General features: G+C 40.1%; 1 protein-coding gene across 2 annotated transcripts in view; it reads left to right on the top strand.

Moving 5' to 3' along the window:
• slc7a9 (solute carrier family 7 member 9) overlaps positions 1–16,263 on the top strand; it is a 90,120-nt gene that overhangs the window by 46,700 nt on the left and 27,157 nt on the right. For both annotated transcript variants that reach the window (XR_010020302.1, XM_063066993.1), the window contains exons 8-9: positions 3,478–3,601; positions 14,169–14,272. Coding sequence is in view for 1 of the 2 variants with exons in the window: in XM_063066993.1 (XP_062923063.1) it covers positions 3,478–3,601; positions 14,169–14,272 (228 nt within the window). In the remaining variant the exon portion in view is untranslated. The remainder of the gene's footprint in view (positions 1–3,477; positions 3,602–14,168; positions 14,273–16,263) is intronic.

The raw sequence follows: 16,263 nt of genomic DNA, 5'->3' as shown, positions 1-16,263 counted from the left end.
GAGTAGGCCATTCGGCCCTTTGAGCCAGCACCATTCACTGTGATCATGGCTGATCATCCACAATCAGTACCCCGTTCCTGCCTTCTCCCCATACCCCTTGACCCCACTATCTTTAAGAGCTCTAGCTAACTCTTTCTTGAAAGCATCCAGAGGATTGGCCTCCACTGCCTTCTGAGGCAGAGCATTCCACAGATCCACAACTCTCTGGTGAAGAGGTTTTTCCTCAACTCTGTTCTAAATGGCCTACCCCTTATTCTTAAACTGTGGCCTCTGGTTCTGGACTCCCCCAACATCGGGAACATGTTTCCTGCCTCTAGCGCGTCCAATCCCTTCATAATCTTATAGGCTTCAATCAGATCCCCTCTCATCCTTCTAAAATCCAGTGTAGACAAGCCCAGTCACTCCAATCTTTCAACGTATGATAGTCCCGCCATCCCGGGAATTAACCTTGTGAACCTATGCTGCACTCCCTCAATAGCTAGAATTTCCTTCCTCAAATTTGGAGACCAAAACTGCACACAGTACTCCAGGTGTGGTCTCACCAGGGCCCTGTACAACTGCAGAAGAACCTCTTTGCTCCTATACTCAATTCCCCTTGTTATGAAGGCCAACATGCCATTAGCTTTCTTCACTGCCTGCTGTACTTGCATGCTTACTTTCAGTGACTGATGAACAAAGACACCTAGATCTCGTTGTACTTCCCCTTTTCCTAACTTGACACCATTCAGGTAGTAATCTCCTTCCTGTTCTTGCCACTAAAGTGGATAACCTCACATTTATGCACATTAAACTGCATCTGCCCACTCACCCAACCTGTCCAAGTCACCCTGCATTCTCATAACATCCTCCTCACATTTCACGCTGCCACCCAGCTTTGTGTCATCTGCAAATTTGCTAATGTTACTTTTAATCCCTTCATCTAAATCATTAATGTATATTGTAAACAGCTGTGGTCCCAGCACCGAGCCTTGCGGTACCCCACTAGTCACTGCCTGCCATTCTGAAAGGGACCCGTTAATCCCTACTCTTTGTTTCCTGTCTTCCAACTAATTTTCTATTCATGCCAGTACCCTACCTTCAATACCATGTGCTCTAATTTTGCTCACTAATCTCCAATGTGGGACCTTATCAAAGGCTTTCTGAAAGTCCAGGTACACTACATCCACTGGCTCTCCCGTGTCCATTTTCATAGTTACATCCTCAAAAAATTCCAGAAGATTAGTCAAGCATGATTTCCCCTTTGTAAATCCATGCTGACTTGGACCGATCCTGTTACTGATATCCAAATATGCTGCGATTTCATCTTTTATAGTTGACTCCAGCATCTTCCCCACCACTGATGTCAGGCTAACTGGTCTATAATTCCCTGTTTTCTCTCTCCCTCCTTTCTTAAAAAGTGGGATAACATTAGCTACCCTCCAATCCACAGCAACTGATCCTGAATCTCTAGATCATTGGAAAATGATTACCTTTGCATCCACAATTTCTAGAGCCACCTCCTTAAGTACCCTGGGATACAGACCATCAGGCCCTGGAGATTTATCAGCCTTCAGTCCCATCAGTCTACCCAACACCATTTTCTGCCTAATGTGAATTTCCTTCAGTGTCTCCATTAACCTAGGTCCTCTGGCCACTATTACATCTGGGAGATTGTTTGTGTCTTCCCTAGTGGAGACAGATCCAAAGTACCTGTTCAACTTGTCTGCCATTTCTTTGATCCCCTTAATAAATTCACCCATTTCTGTCTTCAAGGGCTCAACTTTGGTCTTAACTAATTTTTTCCGCTTCACATACCTAAAGAAGCTTTTACTATCCTCCTTTATATCCTAGGCTAGCTTACCTTCGTACCTCATCTCTTCTCCCCATATTGCCTTTTTAGTTGTCTTCTGTTGCTCTTTAAAAGTTTCCCAATTCTCTGGCTTCCTGCTCATCTTTGCTACGTTATACTTCTTCTCTTTTGTTTTTATACTGTCCTTGACTTCCCCTGTCAGCTATGGTTGCCCCTTACTCCCCTTAGAATCTTTCTTCCTCTTTGGAATGAACTGATCCTGCACCTTCTGTTAATATTCCCAGCAATACCTGCCATTGTTGTTCCACTATCATCCCTGCTAGGGTATCTTTCCAGTCAACTTTGGCCAGCTCCTCCCTCATGGCTCCATAGTCCCCTTTGTTCAACTGCAATACTGACACTTCCGATTTTCCCTTCTCCCTCTCAAATTGTAGATTAAAATTTATCATATTATGGTCACTACCTCCTAATGGCTCCTTTACCCCAAGTTCCCTGATCAAATCCAGTTCATTACACAACACTAGATCCAGAATTGCCTTCCCCCGGTAGGCTCCAGTACAAGCTGCTCTAAGAATTCATCTTGGAGGCACTCCACAAACTTCCATTCTTGGGGTCCAGTACCAACAGTAGCATTACAAGTGCACAGATATACAAATATTAGAAGTAAGAAAGAATTTTAAAAAGTTACCTCAAACAGTCCAACAGGAGGGGGTAATCACTTCCCCGACTAGAGGTCGACTCATCATAGAGCCTAATGGCCGAGGGCAAGAATGACCTCATATAGCGTTCTTTGGAGCAGCGCAGTTGCCTTTGTCTATTACTAAAAGTGCTCCTCTGTTCAGCCTAAGTGGCAGGCAGAGAGTGGGAAACATGGTCCAGAATTGCCAGGATTTTCCACAGTTCTACCACAGCCTTCAGTGTCTCCAGTTTGTCTCCTACAACAGAGCCAGCCTTTCCAATCAGTTTATTGAGCCTGTTGGTATCACCCATGTTGATGCCAATGCGCCTGCACACCACCACATAGAAGATCGTACTGGCAACATCAGACTGGTAGAACATTTGAAGGAAAAGCCTGCATATTCCAAAGGTCCTCTGTCTCATCAGGAAGTAGAGATGACTCTGGCCCTTCTTGTACTCAGCTTCTGGTAGGTACTCCACTCAAGTCTGTCATCCAGGTGTGCCCCCAGATACTTGTAGGTCCTCACCATAAACACGTTCACATTCTCACCATCAATAGTAACAGGGAGCAGTGCAGGCTTAGTCTTCCTAAAGTCCATCACCATCTCCTTTGTCTTACTGATGTTGAGCTGCAGATGATTCAGCTTGCACCATTTGACAGAGTCCTCCACCAGAGCCCTGTATTCATCCTCCTGACTTCCCTTCATACAGCCAACTATTGCTGAGTCATCAGAGAATTTCTTTACCTGCTCTTGTAAACCTGAAATATGTAAATTGTCAAATTTATCTTAGATTATGGTTAGGAGTGAGGGGAATAACCTTCATTGTATGACAGAGTGGTTATCTACAAAAAGGAAGTATATTGTTTCTAAAATCTATTAGTTGGTGATTTGCAAACAAATGCAAACATTAACCTGACTGAAGCTTGGTGCCATTGATTTATATAAGAAAATAATTTTCATTCGTTGAAGATCTCACCAATTCTAATGAAAACTGATTATTTTTGGCAGAGATTTACCACTTTCCATCATGATTGGAATTCCTTTGGTCACAATTTGTTACATCCTGGTTAACGTTGCATATTTTGCAGTGATGACTCCCAATGAACTTCTGCAATCTCCCGCTGTCGCTGTAGTAAGTTCCATTTAATTGTTAGTCAATTTTCAAATTACAGAATATAATAATTCCTAAATCCTGTCAGGGAAGTCTTTCCAGACACTCTTTTTCTGATTTCAGTTGGAAAAATCCCATAGAATTCCTCAGAAATCTGTAAGCCACTGTTAACTGTAGTTACTTATATTTAAGTTCTTCTCATAAGCTCACACACAATTCAGCTATTCCTTTTTAGCATAGTATCTCAGGTTGTGACTGCCCACAGTTACAATTTTACTGAGAGATTAAGAACACTATCCAAACATGGAGTGATTTAGCATAATCGATAATCAAGTCCTAATTTTATTTACTGGATTTTTCTCCTTACAAACAAAAATAGGTGCTTTGCAGTCTTTGCATTACATCATGTGAACCTGGTCACATACTCTGAAATTTATATATCTTAAATAAAAAATAGGCGGCAATGATTTGCTAAGAGTTGATTGAGAAAAATGATTGTCCTAGGAGTTCAATTACTACAGTGATCCAGTCACCTCATTCGATTTAGTATCATCCTTGCATCTCAGGGGTATGTTTCCATGGCAATGTGAAACAGGACACAGTGTGAAAGTTAAAGCATTGTCTGCTTTCTTGCACCAAACCAACGTGATACTGATTCTATGAAAATATAACTGGGAAAAAGTCAAGGTCTGCTGTGGTTAATATCATAATCCATTCTGAGGAAATATCTCTGAAGAATTCATGTAAGTATTTTGCATGCATTGTTCAAAGACGACCTATGTGTAAAATACTTTTTACAATAATTCCAATAAATATACGGCATAAGAATAATTTCTTCTGTTAGTGCAAATTAACAGTTATGTGACAAAGGTGAGACATCTGTTAAAACGCAGTTGAGTTTGTAAACCAGATTCACAAACAGGGTGACAAATATTCTCAGTTAAAGGCTTCAGAGGATGATTACATTTTTTGGAATTCATCTACCCAAAGTGAATACTGCTGGAGACAATAACTGGATTGTTTGTCCATGTCTGTCTGTAAATTGAGTTCCTCTGGTATTGATGCACAGTTCCCTATGCAACACTCACCCGAAGTTGCTGATCAGCTGTCACCCAGGGAGAAATTCCACGTTTTCTGTTCTCTCCTGCTCCACCATGTCCCACTGACCCTGACCTAATGATATGTCCTGGTGAGCAGCTTTGCTTAAAAGATCAAGGGATTTCTAGTTCTGAAGACTGTTCTGTGATGGGAGAGCATTACTATAAATGACTGTTCTAACAGCCATTAGCCCATTCCAATTGATGAAATAATGGATGATATAGCTCCAAATACCCGAGGGCATAGTTTCAAACCAAGAGTGAGAAAGTTTAAAGGAGATTTATGAGGTAAGTTTTTTTTTAACACAGGGAGTGGCATGTTACTGGAATGTGCTGCAAGGGGAAGCAGTCAGGCGGATATGAGAGTAATGTTTGAGTGGCATTTAGGAACAAACAGACAAGGAAGGGGTATAGACTATGTGCAAGTAAATGGGATTAATTTTGATTGGCATCATGGTCAGCATTGACGTTGTGGGTTGAATGGCCTATTCCTGTGCTTTACTATTCTATGTACTTATTTTGGCCTGTGAAGTATTTGGTCTCTACAGCATTTGCTGAACTGCAACCAAGCATAAGGCCTTGCTTCATAAAACAGTATTGCCACTGCAAATCTTGGTTCCTGAGGCATACAATCTGCTATTGCAGAATGGTTCATATAAAGGTATAAGAAGTAGGAGTGAAAGGATGTAAGAAGGAACAAGTATAGCCTTGCAGCCCATTGCAACTCCTCATAGTCAGTGAACCTTGTAGTTGCAATAACTCAGTATCCCTCGAATGATTTAGTATCCAAAAAATGTATTGATCTTTGTCTTAATTGTATTCAGCAATTAATCTTCTTCAGTCCTCTTGGCTGAGAAATCTAAAAGTTCACTAGTTCTTGAGTGAAGAATTTTCTTCTCTCAGTCTTAAGCAGCTCGCCCGTGTAATCCCAGACTCCTCAGTTAAGGGAAACATCCTTCCAGCATCCAGGGAATTGGTTTTAATGAGGTCACTTCTCATTATTTGAAACTGTAAAGAATACAGTCCCAGTCTACTCAATATTTCCTCTAACGGCAAACCCGCCATTCGGCAAACCATTCTATTGAATCTTCTCTGTACTAATGGTAAGTACATCCTTTTCGTTGCGATAACGAGAACAATATTGTACACTATACTCAAAGTACGGTCTCACCAGGATCGGAATAAGATTTCATCACTCCTAAAATCAAAGTATCTCATAATAAAGACTAACATAATATTTGCAGGGTTTTCCCCGAAACTTTGACAATTTCTCCTCCCACTCCCACACGCACTGAGCCCATCCTGCACTTTATTTTCACTCTAGGTTCCACTATCTGTGGATGTGCAGTCTCTTGCATCTCCAACATCATATTTCTGCTCCTAATTGCTTACTGCACTTATATGCTGGCCTTCTATAGCTTCTGTACAAACACATCTAGTTCCATTTGAATGTCAACATTGTTTAGTCGCTCACCATTTAATATATGATATTATTTGCACCAAATGGATGTTGTCATAAATTTCCACAATATATATTCCATCTGCCATGTTCCTGCCGCTCACCCAGGTTTCCCATATCACTTTCAACCTCTTTACATCCTCTAGAATGCCAGAGTGACAAATGCAGGAAATCAGAAATAAAATTGAAAATTGTTGGGTATACTGAAGAGATATGATAGCATTTGTTGTAATGGAAACTGTTGGTTTTAATGTTGTATCAGAGCTAGGAATAATTGGAGAAAATTAGCTTTTAAGATGCAGATTAAAATCCCTTTAGTCTGGTACCATTTTTGTAAAATCTTTCCTGTACCTTCACTAAAACCTTGATATCCTTCCAAAGCTCTGAATCAACCACTGTGTATTAATATTTAGCTTTTCCATTCTATTCTTCGAGTGATAAATATAATATGATTCTCTAATGGGCTTTTCTTCAACTCTTTATTGTCATTGGCAAGGGCAGCATTTATTGCCCTTTGGAAAGGGATGATGAACTGTGAACTTGTGTAGTTCTTCTGATAGTGTTATCAGCAAAACTATATTAGGGTTTAAATCTGTCAAAAGTGAAGTACCCATGATATATTCCTGAGCAAGAATAGTGTGTGATGGGAGGGAAACCCGCTGATGGTTGTGTTCAAAACCCCTGTTGCCATGCTCCATGTGAATGGTGGAGGTTACAGTTTTGTGAAGTACTATCAGAGTAATCCAGTTGAGTCTTGCAATGTATTTTGTATACTAAAGCCAGAGGTTTGGCTGTGAAAGGAGGAACTGATATTTCTAGTTGTGCTTCTGCTATCAATCAAGTGGGCCGGCTTTGTTTGAGTTGGTGTAAAACTTTGAGTGTAGTTGGAACTTCATTCATCAAGGCAAGTACTACTGGCTTGAGCCTTGTAGATGATGGCGGACAAGCTTTCTCTGACCCGTTATTTATATGGCTGCTCTGCCTTGATATCTGTTCAGTGGTGATTTCTGGAATATCAATGGTGAACACAGCAAGGATAATACTATTAAACATCAAGGGTAGATGGTTAAACTGTTTCTTGTTGGAGATTATTATTGCTTGGCACTTCTGTGGTACCAATGTTGGACTTTCTTCAGTGGAATTAAAAATAGAATTGAACGTCGTGCAACTCTTGGAAATAGTATCCACTTCTGAATTTTGATTGAAGAATAATTATAAGTTGGGCCTAAGAAACTACTCTGAGGAACTTTTACAGTGATGTCCTGGGGTTAAGACAACCACAGTGTCTTCCTTTGTGCAAGGTATAATCACTTCTGATGCCCTTTGAAGTTTTGCCAGCGTTCTGTGATACCATATTCAGTCAAATACTGCCGTGATATCAAAAGCAGTCACTGTCACCTTATCTGTGGAATTCAGTTCTTTGGCCCAAGCTTGGACCAAGTCTCTTATGAGCTAATGTGCTAAGTCTACACTTTTAATTATTACTGACTTGAGGAGCTGAGGAGGTGGTTAAGAGTCAACCACACTGATGGGCATGTGGACACATACAGGCCAGACTAAATCAGCAAGACAGACTTCCTTTGCAGAAGGACATTTGTAACCAGGGTTGTGTGTGTGTGTGTGTGTGTGTGTGTGTGTGTGTGTGTGCGTGCATTTTGTGGTTACCCATACCGATGCCACAAATTTAACAAGTGCCAGATTTATTTAAATCCCCTACCTGCCACAGGGTTCTGGAATATGCTCTGGACCCTAACCTTACCATTCTCTTATTGTATCGAATTCCTTTCACTAGATTAGATGCCATACACACGTACATTTCCAAATCTCAGAGTTTCCTCTTAAAATTGTATCATGTAGTTCATATTTCCTTATTGACTTCTTCCATCTTAAAATGTATTACTTTAAACCATTTTGCCTAAAACATAATTTACCTATTTCACCAATTTATTGAGTCTCTAAGTCTTATCCTATTTTACTCATTGTTTGAATTCCTAAAAACAGCAGAAGTGGAAATTATGTCTGGAATACACATCCATTATTACTGCTACACTGTCGAAAAGATCAGTGGTCCTCATTGTAAGTCCAAGGGGAAAAGCATTTCAGAACCCCACCAAATCTGGAAAAATAACCAATCATTGCTCTTGCTTTTTGCCCCGATCCATTTTGCAATTGTTTACAAACAATTCTATTATGTGATACAAATGCCTTTTATAAGTCCACATAACATCAATGCCCTCTTTCACCCAAACTTCCTGTTACTTCATCTGAAAAATAAGATTTATGTTTAATAAATCCATATGGGTTTCCATTTGTCAGCCTATATTTTTCCAAATGTAAATTATTTTGTATCAAATTATCTGTAGAAGTTTCCTTCTGTAAGGCTGACTGGCTGGTTATTGTTGGGATTGTTCTTCTCACCCCCCCCTTATAAATATGATGTAACGTTTGGAATCCTTCAGTCCTCTGGTACCATATCTATAGTGAGGAACCTCTGTGATTTCTACCACTTCTTCCTTCAGCAAGATCTATTTCATCTAGGCTGGGATATTTCTCCATTTGGTAGACAGCCAACTTTTTAAGTGCCATATCTTTATCTATTTTTAATTCATCCAGTACCAACACTGCTCTTCTACTCATACATCAGAGGGAGAACGGTGCCAGTGAAGTTATAAATTATTGATAAAAGTTCAGAATGCTGGAAACCCCAGCACATCAGTGGGGAGAGAATCATGATTAATGTGTCAGGGATTTGACCTCTGATCAGTACCGGGAAGTACAGGGATATAACATTTTAACGTGAAGGGGAAGCGGAGAGAAGTACAGAGGGAAAAGTTTGAGATAGGATGGAAAGCAAACTAAAGTAAATGACGAAAGGAAAGAGAATGGAAGATAAAAGGGTCTTGTCATGAAATAAGTGGAAAAAAATAAAGGAGTGGCAAGAGAATATATAAATTAAATGAACAGAATTACTATTTAGAAATGATACTGGAATGTTCTTGATGTTTGCAGTCTAAAGGTATATGATATTCTATAGGAAACCCACACAAAATGCTGGAGGAACTCAGCATGTCAGGCGGAATCCGTGGAAATAAATGAAGTCGATCTTCTGGGCTGAGATCCCTCATTAGAACTGGAAAGGAAGGAGGAAGAGGCCAGAATAAGAAGGTGAGGGAAGGGGAAGGAGTACAAGTTAGAAGGTGATAGGTAAAGCGAGGCAGGTGGGGGACGGGATGAAGTAAGAATCCAGAAGGTGATGCAGAAAAGATAAAGGGCTGGAGAAGAAGGAATCTGATAGGAGAGAAGAGTGGGGGAAGGGGCAGATTCATGAGGGACAAGGAAGGAGAATTGAAGTGCCACACGGTTAAAAGCTTAGAAACTGTTACATTGAATGGAGATCTGTTGCACAGCTGTTACCCAATTTACTTTTGATTTCTCCATTATTGGAGACAGTGATCATAATAGGCTAGAATTTTTATATAAGGGTTGAGAATGCATTTGTTCAGTCTGAACCGTGTTGGTCATGAGACGTCCGCAGAAGATTGGGAAACTACATTAAGAGAGAATACTAAATGGGTCATGACAAACTTTTGAAGAACTGCAGAAATACATATTTCTTTAAGGCATGCAACCCAGAGGAAGAGTGATCTGGTGGTGTCTAATGAGAAACTGAAGATAGTATTGGATCAAATAAAAAGACACAATATGTCAATATGCCTGAATATTGGGAACAAACATAGAATGTAGAACAGAACAGTACAGTACAGACAGGAACAGGTACTTTGGCCCATAATGTACCATACCAATTAAATGAGAAATCAAATGGTCAACTAAACTAATCTATTCTGCTTACACAATGTCCACATCCTTCTATTTTCCTCACATTCATGTGCCTAAATGTCTCTTAAAGGTCTCTAATGTTTCTGACCCCAGGCAGCGCTTTCTAGGCACCCATCACTCTCTGTGTGTAAAAAAAAAACTTGTCTCTCACATCTCCTTTGAAATGATCTCCTCTCACCTTAAATGCATGCTCTTTGGTATTAGACATTTTAACCCTTGGGAAAAAGATATTGTCTGTCTACTCTATAAACCTCTACCAAATCTCCCTCAGACTCTGCTGCTCCAGAGAAAACAATCCAAATTTGTCCAACGTCTCGTCATAGCACAGTCATGCAATCCTGAAAATTTCAGAGTTCAGCAAAAGAGGATCAAGAAAGTGAGAGAAATACAATACAAATTGGTAATCCAGCAAGAAATGTATCAGAAGGTAACAGTTTTTTCAGGCATGTAAAAAAGAATAGATTAGCAAAAGCTTAATGTTGACAGGAGAAACCATACTGGGAACAGGAAAATGGGGGCGTCTGTCATGGGTGAAAAAACCTCTGAGAAATAATGAAGAGCTAAAGGTCTTAAATGAAAAGCTGAAAAAAATAGCAGGATTGAATAAAATAATGTCAGAAAAATTAAAGGGATGGAATGCAAGATTTCCATATGAAGGTTTGAAGGAGTGACAATGGAATTAGTAGATGTAATGTTTGTCAAGAGTGGTTCCCATAGATTTAAAATTTGCAAATGTTATCCCAAAGGATGGGGAAGGGGTTGATTGGGGGATAGAGAAAATAGGGAACTACAGACCAATTAGCTTAACGTTAGTAGTAGGGAAAATTCCAGAACATTATTAAGGAAGTGGTAGAAGGACAGAAAATAATTACGTATTTCAGCAGGGAAGGGTAAGGAAGGGAAATTATAAATAGGTCCTTCAGCCCACTATATTCATGCCAATTATCTATTCTTATTTCATTTACTAGCACTTGATCTGTAATCTTTTCTGTCTTAGCATTTCAAATGCTCATGTAGATACTTCAGAAATTCAGGAGGTGTGTTTTAGATTACAACCATTTTCTGGGTAAAAAAAAAATACTTCCTGGATTCTCCTCTAAACTTGACCTTAGTCCTAAACATATGTCCTTTAGTTTTACATAAACTTGCTATGGAAGGGAGGGGGAGAGGGGAACGTCGACCCAGACCATGAGAGACCTGCGTCGGGCATTTTCCTTACAAGGCGCAGATTGGAAGTCTGTGTGGGGCGCCACTCATTTGCTGTGGGAAATAGTTTCTAATTATCTACTCTATGTCTCTCATAATTTTATATAACCCTATCAAGTATCCCTTCACATTTGTCCGCTCCGAGAAACACAAACCCAGCCAACTCAGTCTCTCCTCCAAACTGAAACACACCGTCCCAGGAAAAATCTCCTCTGCACCCACTCGAATGCATTCACTTCCCTCCTCTAATGTGACAACCAGAAACATACACAGTACTCCAACTATGAGCTAACCAGTGTTTATTAAGTTGAGCCATAACCCACCTGCTCTTGAAGGCTAGGCCTGTTATTGAGGTATACTATATGCCTTAAGAAGATAGAAGCATAACACGTTCAACCTATCTTTATAAGACATGCTCTCCAAACTAGGCAGCAGAACTGAACATAATGCTCCAAGTGTGGTCTGACCAGAGTTTTATAAGGTTGCAACATTACCTTGCAACCCTTGAACTCAATTCCCCAACTAATGAAAGCCAACATCACATTCTCCCTTAACCTTCAACTTTGACGGATCTGCAGACTAAACCCCAAGATCCCTTTGTTGCTCCACACTTTTAAAAATCCTGTAATTAACCCTCAACCATCAGGCTCTTGAACCAGAGGGGTAACTTCATTCAGCTTTCCTTTACTGAACTGTACCAATAACCTTTGCACTCACTTTCATGGACTCTTCATCTCAGGTTCTCGGTATTTATTGTTTACTTACTTACTATTATTACTTTCTTTTTGTATTTGCACAGTTTGTTGTCTTTTGCACACTGGTTGAATGCCCAAGCTGGTGCAGTCTTTCATTGATTCTGTTATGAATGTAGAACATAGGACATAGAAATCTACAGCACATTACAGGCCCTTCAGCCCACAATGTTGTGCCAACCACGTAACCTACCCTAGAAACTGCCTAGAATTACCTTACCACACAGCCCTCTATTTTTCTAAGCTCCATGTAGCTATCTAAGAGTCTCTTAAAAGACTCTATTGTATCCACCTCCACCACAGTCACTGGCAGTGCATTCCACGCACTCACCACTCTCTGTGTGAAAAATTTACCCCAGTACCTACTTCCAAGCACCTTAAAACTATGCCTCCTCATGTTAGCCATTTCAGCCCTGGGAAAAAACCTCTGACCATCCACACGATCAATGCCGCTCATCATCTTGTACACCTCTATCAGGTCACCTCTCATCCTCCGTCACTCCAAGGAGAAAAGGCCAAGTTCACTCAACCTATTCTCATAAGGCATGCTCCCCAATCCAGGTAACATCTTTGTAAATCTCCTCTGCATTCTTTCTATAGTATCCACATCCTTCCTGTAGTGAGGTGACCAGAACTGAACACAGTACTCCTAGTGGGGTCTGACTAAGGTCTTATGTAGCTGTAACATTACCTCATGGCTCTTGAACTCAATCCCACAGTTGATGAAGGCTAACACACCATATGCCTTCTTAACAACACTGTCAACCTGGTTATTACTCAATAGATTTATTGAGTATGCCCACAGGAAAAAGAATCTCAGAGCTGTATATGGTGACATGTATGTACTTTGATGGTAGATTTACTTTGAACTTTAACATCGCATTCTGCTATCAAGTTTGATCTTTTAAAGTGAAGCACTTCACACTTTTCCAGGTTGTACTCCATCTGGCACTTCTCAGCCCAGCTCTGTATTCTGTCAATGTCCCACTGTAAGCTATGACAACCCTCTATACCACGGGGTTTTAACTTACTGCTTAATGGTATTGGTCCATGGCATAAAAAGATCGGAAATCTCTGTTCTACACTATCCACAGCACCACCAACCTTTCTGTCACCTGCAAAAGTACAAACCCTCCCTTTGACTTCCTCACCCAAGTCATTGATAAAAATTACAAAGAGCGGGAGTCCCAGAATGAATCCCTATGGAATACTACCAGTCACCGGCCTCCGGGCAGAATATGCTCCATCGCTTACTTCAACATTTTATTCAGCATCAGGGGCCCTTGGACTTATACAATGAGGTTCCTTTATTTTCAATATCCCTTAGGGCCCTACCATGCACTGGATCTACCCTCTCAGAGTGCAATACCTTGTACCATCAGGATTAAATTCCATCAGCCACTGCCCTTCCCAATTTTCCAACAGATCAATATATTTATCCTCCTCAATATCAGCAGCAACACTGATTTTCACATCAGCTATAAATCATACTTAATAGAACTTTTTTAAATAAAGTCTTTGACAAGATGACACACCAAAGGTTATTAAATAAATTAAAGCACAAGAACTGGGGAGTAATGTATTAAGGTGGGATTGAGGATTGGTTTGCAAACAGAAGACAGGAATAAATTGGTAATTTTTGGGTTGGGAGACTGATGTCCCTGTAATTGTTTTTGGGACCCCAGCTGTTCACAATTCATTGTCACTGATTTGGATACAAGAACCAGGTGTAACATATTCAGTTTTGCTGATGATAAATAAAAACTGAGTGACAGAGGTAGAGAGGTTTCAGAGGGATATAGGGAGGAGAGTGGCACAGAGGTAATGATCAGCCATGATCTTGTTGAATAGTGGAGTACAGGCAAGGGCCTGAACAGCCTCTTTGTGCTTCAGTTCCTTATCTTCTCTGCTGTGGACATTGAATGCATCATAGCAACCTGAAGGAAGTACTGTTTCACCTGAAAAGTACATTTGGGTAGCTGGATGGTGGGAAGAGAACAGATAGGTATTCCCATTCTTGTATGGAAAGGTGCAATGGGGAAACCATTAGGTTATGAGTGTTGGACAAGGAGGTTGTGATTGATTAATAGTAAGTTGTTTGTTACTATACAATAGAAGAAGACATAATACATAAAGAAATCTTGGAATGTTTTATTGACAATTTTGAACATAGATATGTCTGAAACATTCTATTGAGAACATATAACATTTGTCAACATTTTTATTTGTTGCAATAGACTTTTGGAAATCGGGTACTCACACCAGTCTCTTGGATAGTTCCACTTTTTGTTGTATTTTCTACCTTTGGAGCTGCAAATGGTTCCTGTTTCACAGCTAGCAGGTAAAGATTTTTTTAAGCAAACAAAATACTTATTTCTCTATTTAACTGATTTATCTTCTGATGGAAGGTCTACACAAATAAATTACCATTGCAAATGCTATAAGATTGCTAAGAATGCAAGTAATTTTATTTAGATAAACAGCACAGTAATAAGACCTTCTGGTGCCCAGTTGCACCCACATGATCAGTTAACCTACTAACCTGTATATTTTTGGGATGTGGGCGGAAACTGGAGCACCTGGAGGAACCCTACACAGTCATGGAGAGAGCAGGACGTACCATCTCCTTACAGACAGTGGTGGGATTGCTGCATATTGTGGGACACAATACCATCAATGCTTTGTCACAGTGTTAATAGGTGATAATAGTTTAAATGCCTTGTCAGTCAAATGTAATGACCACACTGTTTTCAAATTAATTTTATTTGACTCCCCTCCTCTTGATGCATTTGAGGATTGGAGGAGTGTTGGTGGAAATTATTGGGTGAAACAGTTTATTTTTCTGCTGCTGTTCCGAGTTATATATCCTGCTGCATCACCAGCTGACATGGAGTTGTTAATAACCATTCTAAAATCTAAATTAGAATTTCATTGATTTTTTTTTTAGCCAATCCATCTTGGTGGGACAGTGTGGCACAACAATTAATGCTGCTGCCTCACAGGTCTGGGATCAATCCTGACCTCAGGAGCTGTTTGTGTAGATTTTGCCCATTCTTCCTGTGACAATCTGAGTTTGCACCAGGTGCTCTGGTTTCTTCCCACATGGTTAATATTTTAATAGAAATTTAAATTTGGCACTGTCTTGCTTCATTATTGATAAAGATGTCTATTAAATTCAGTAAGATTATTGGATTTCCTTGATTTCTTGGTCAATTATCCAGCCCATAAATATCAGATTATTGGTGCCTAGTTCCAATTGTGATGTATAATTATATATCTGGCAACTCTGTGTTTAAATGTCTAGTCTAGCCCAGGATATTAAACGAGACCTGGGGGAAATCCCAACACTGGTCTTGGCAATGATATTGGAAATTATCCTTCAGGCTATTTTTGTGCTCCGAACCTTGGGTGTTCTGACACACAAACTGATTTGAATATCATCTTGAGCAATCAAATGCTAATAAAGACCGTGCAAATCTTCATTAAGGGTTGTTTTTTGTTCAGCAGAGTTATGAGATGAGGTTTGATATTGTATCTGACAGCAGAAGTTGACAGCTAATTTCTGCCCATCACCTGCCAATGATTGCTCCAGCCCTTCCCCTTCACCTCTCTGTAGTGGCCATCTCCCCTCCAGCTTTTATTCCCGAGGAAATGTCTACTGTTCATTTCCCTCTACAGATGCTACCTGACTTTCTGAGTTCTTTCCAACAGTCTGTTCTTTGTGGCTAGATTGTTGGGTTAAACTGTACTCGTACATTTTCAGGTTTAACTAAACCTTTATGCATCAACGTTGAAGACTCAATGCAACAACTTGTTTTTATCACTCATTTTGTGTCAACACCTACATCAATTATTTCCAGTAACTCCGAGAAGATTTATTGCTGAGCTGTAGGAATTCCCAAGTGATTCCTCTGCTCATTCAGACACTACCTAAATGCTGTCATGGTTGCAGCTTCAATTGCTCTATCAGGCAATGCAGCGCCAGGTACAGGGCACTCTAGGCGAAGAAGGCCTCCCTCGTAACTCCTGTAAATCTCTTCCTTCTCACTCTAAATCTATATCCTCTAGTTTTATCTATGTTTGATAAGGGGAAATGTTTCCTGCAGACTACCCAATAGTGTGCCTCATCATTTTATATTACCTTAACCTCCTCTGCTCTAGGGAGGTCAGCACTAAGAAGCAAACCAAACATTTTTCTTCTGTGTGAATACTATTTATCAGGGGTGTGCAGGGATTTACTTCTCCATTGCCCACTCTCCCACCCACCACCACCCAAACTATTTTGGAATATTCTCACACTGATGCCTTGTCTCGAGAATATAAAAGTAAGGA

Source organism: Mobula hypostoma, chromosome 14 (assembly GCF_963921235.1).
Source record: "Mobula hypostoma chromosome 14, sMobHyp1.1, whole genome shotgun sequence".
Classification (NCBI taxonomy): domain Eukaryota; kingdom Metazoa; phylum Chordata; class Chondrichthyes; order Myliobatiformes; family Myliobatidae; genus Mobula; species Mobula hypostoma.
This window is presented reverse-complemented; position numbering and strand designations above follow the sequence as displayed.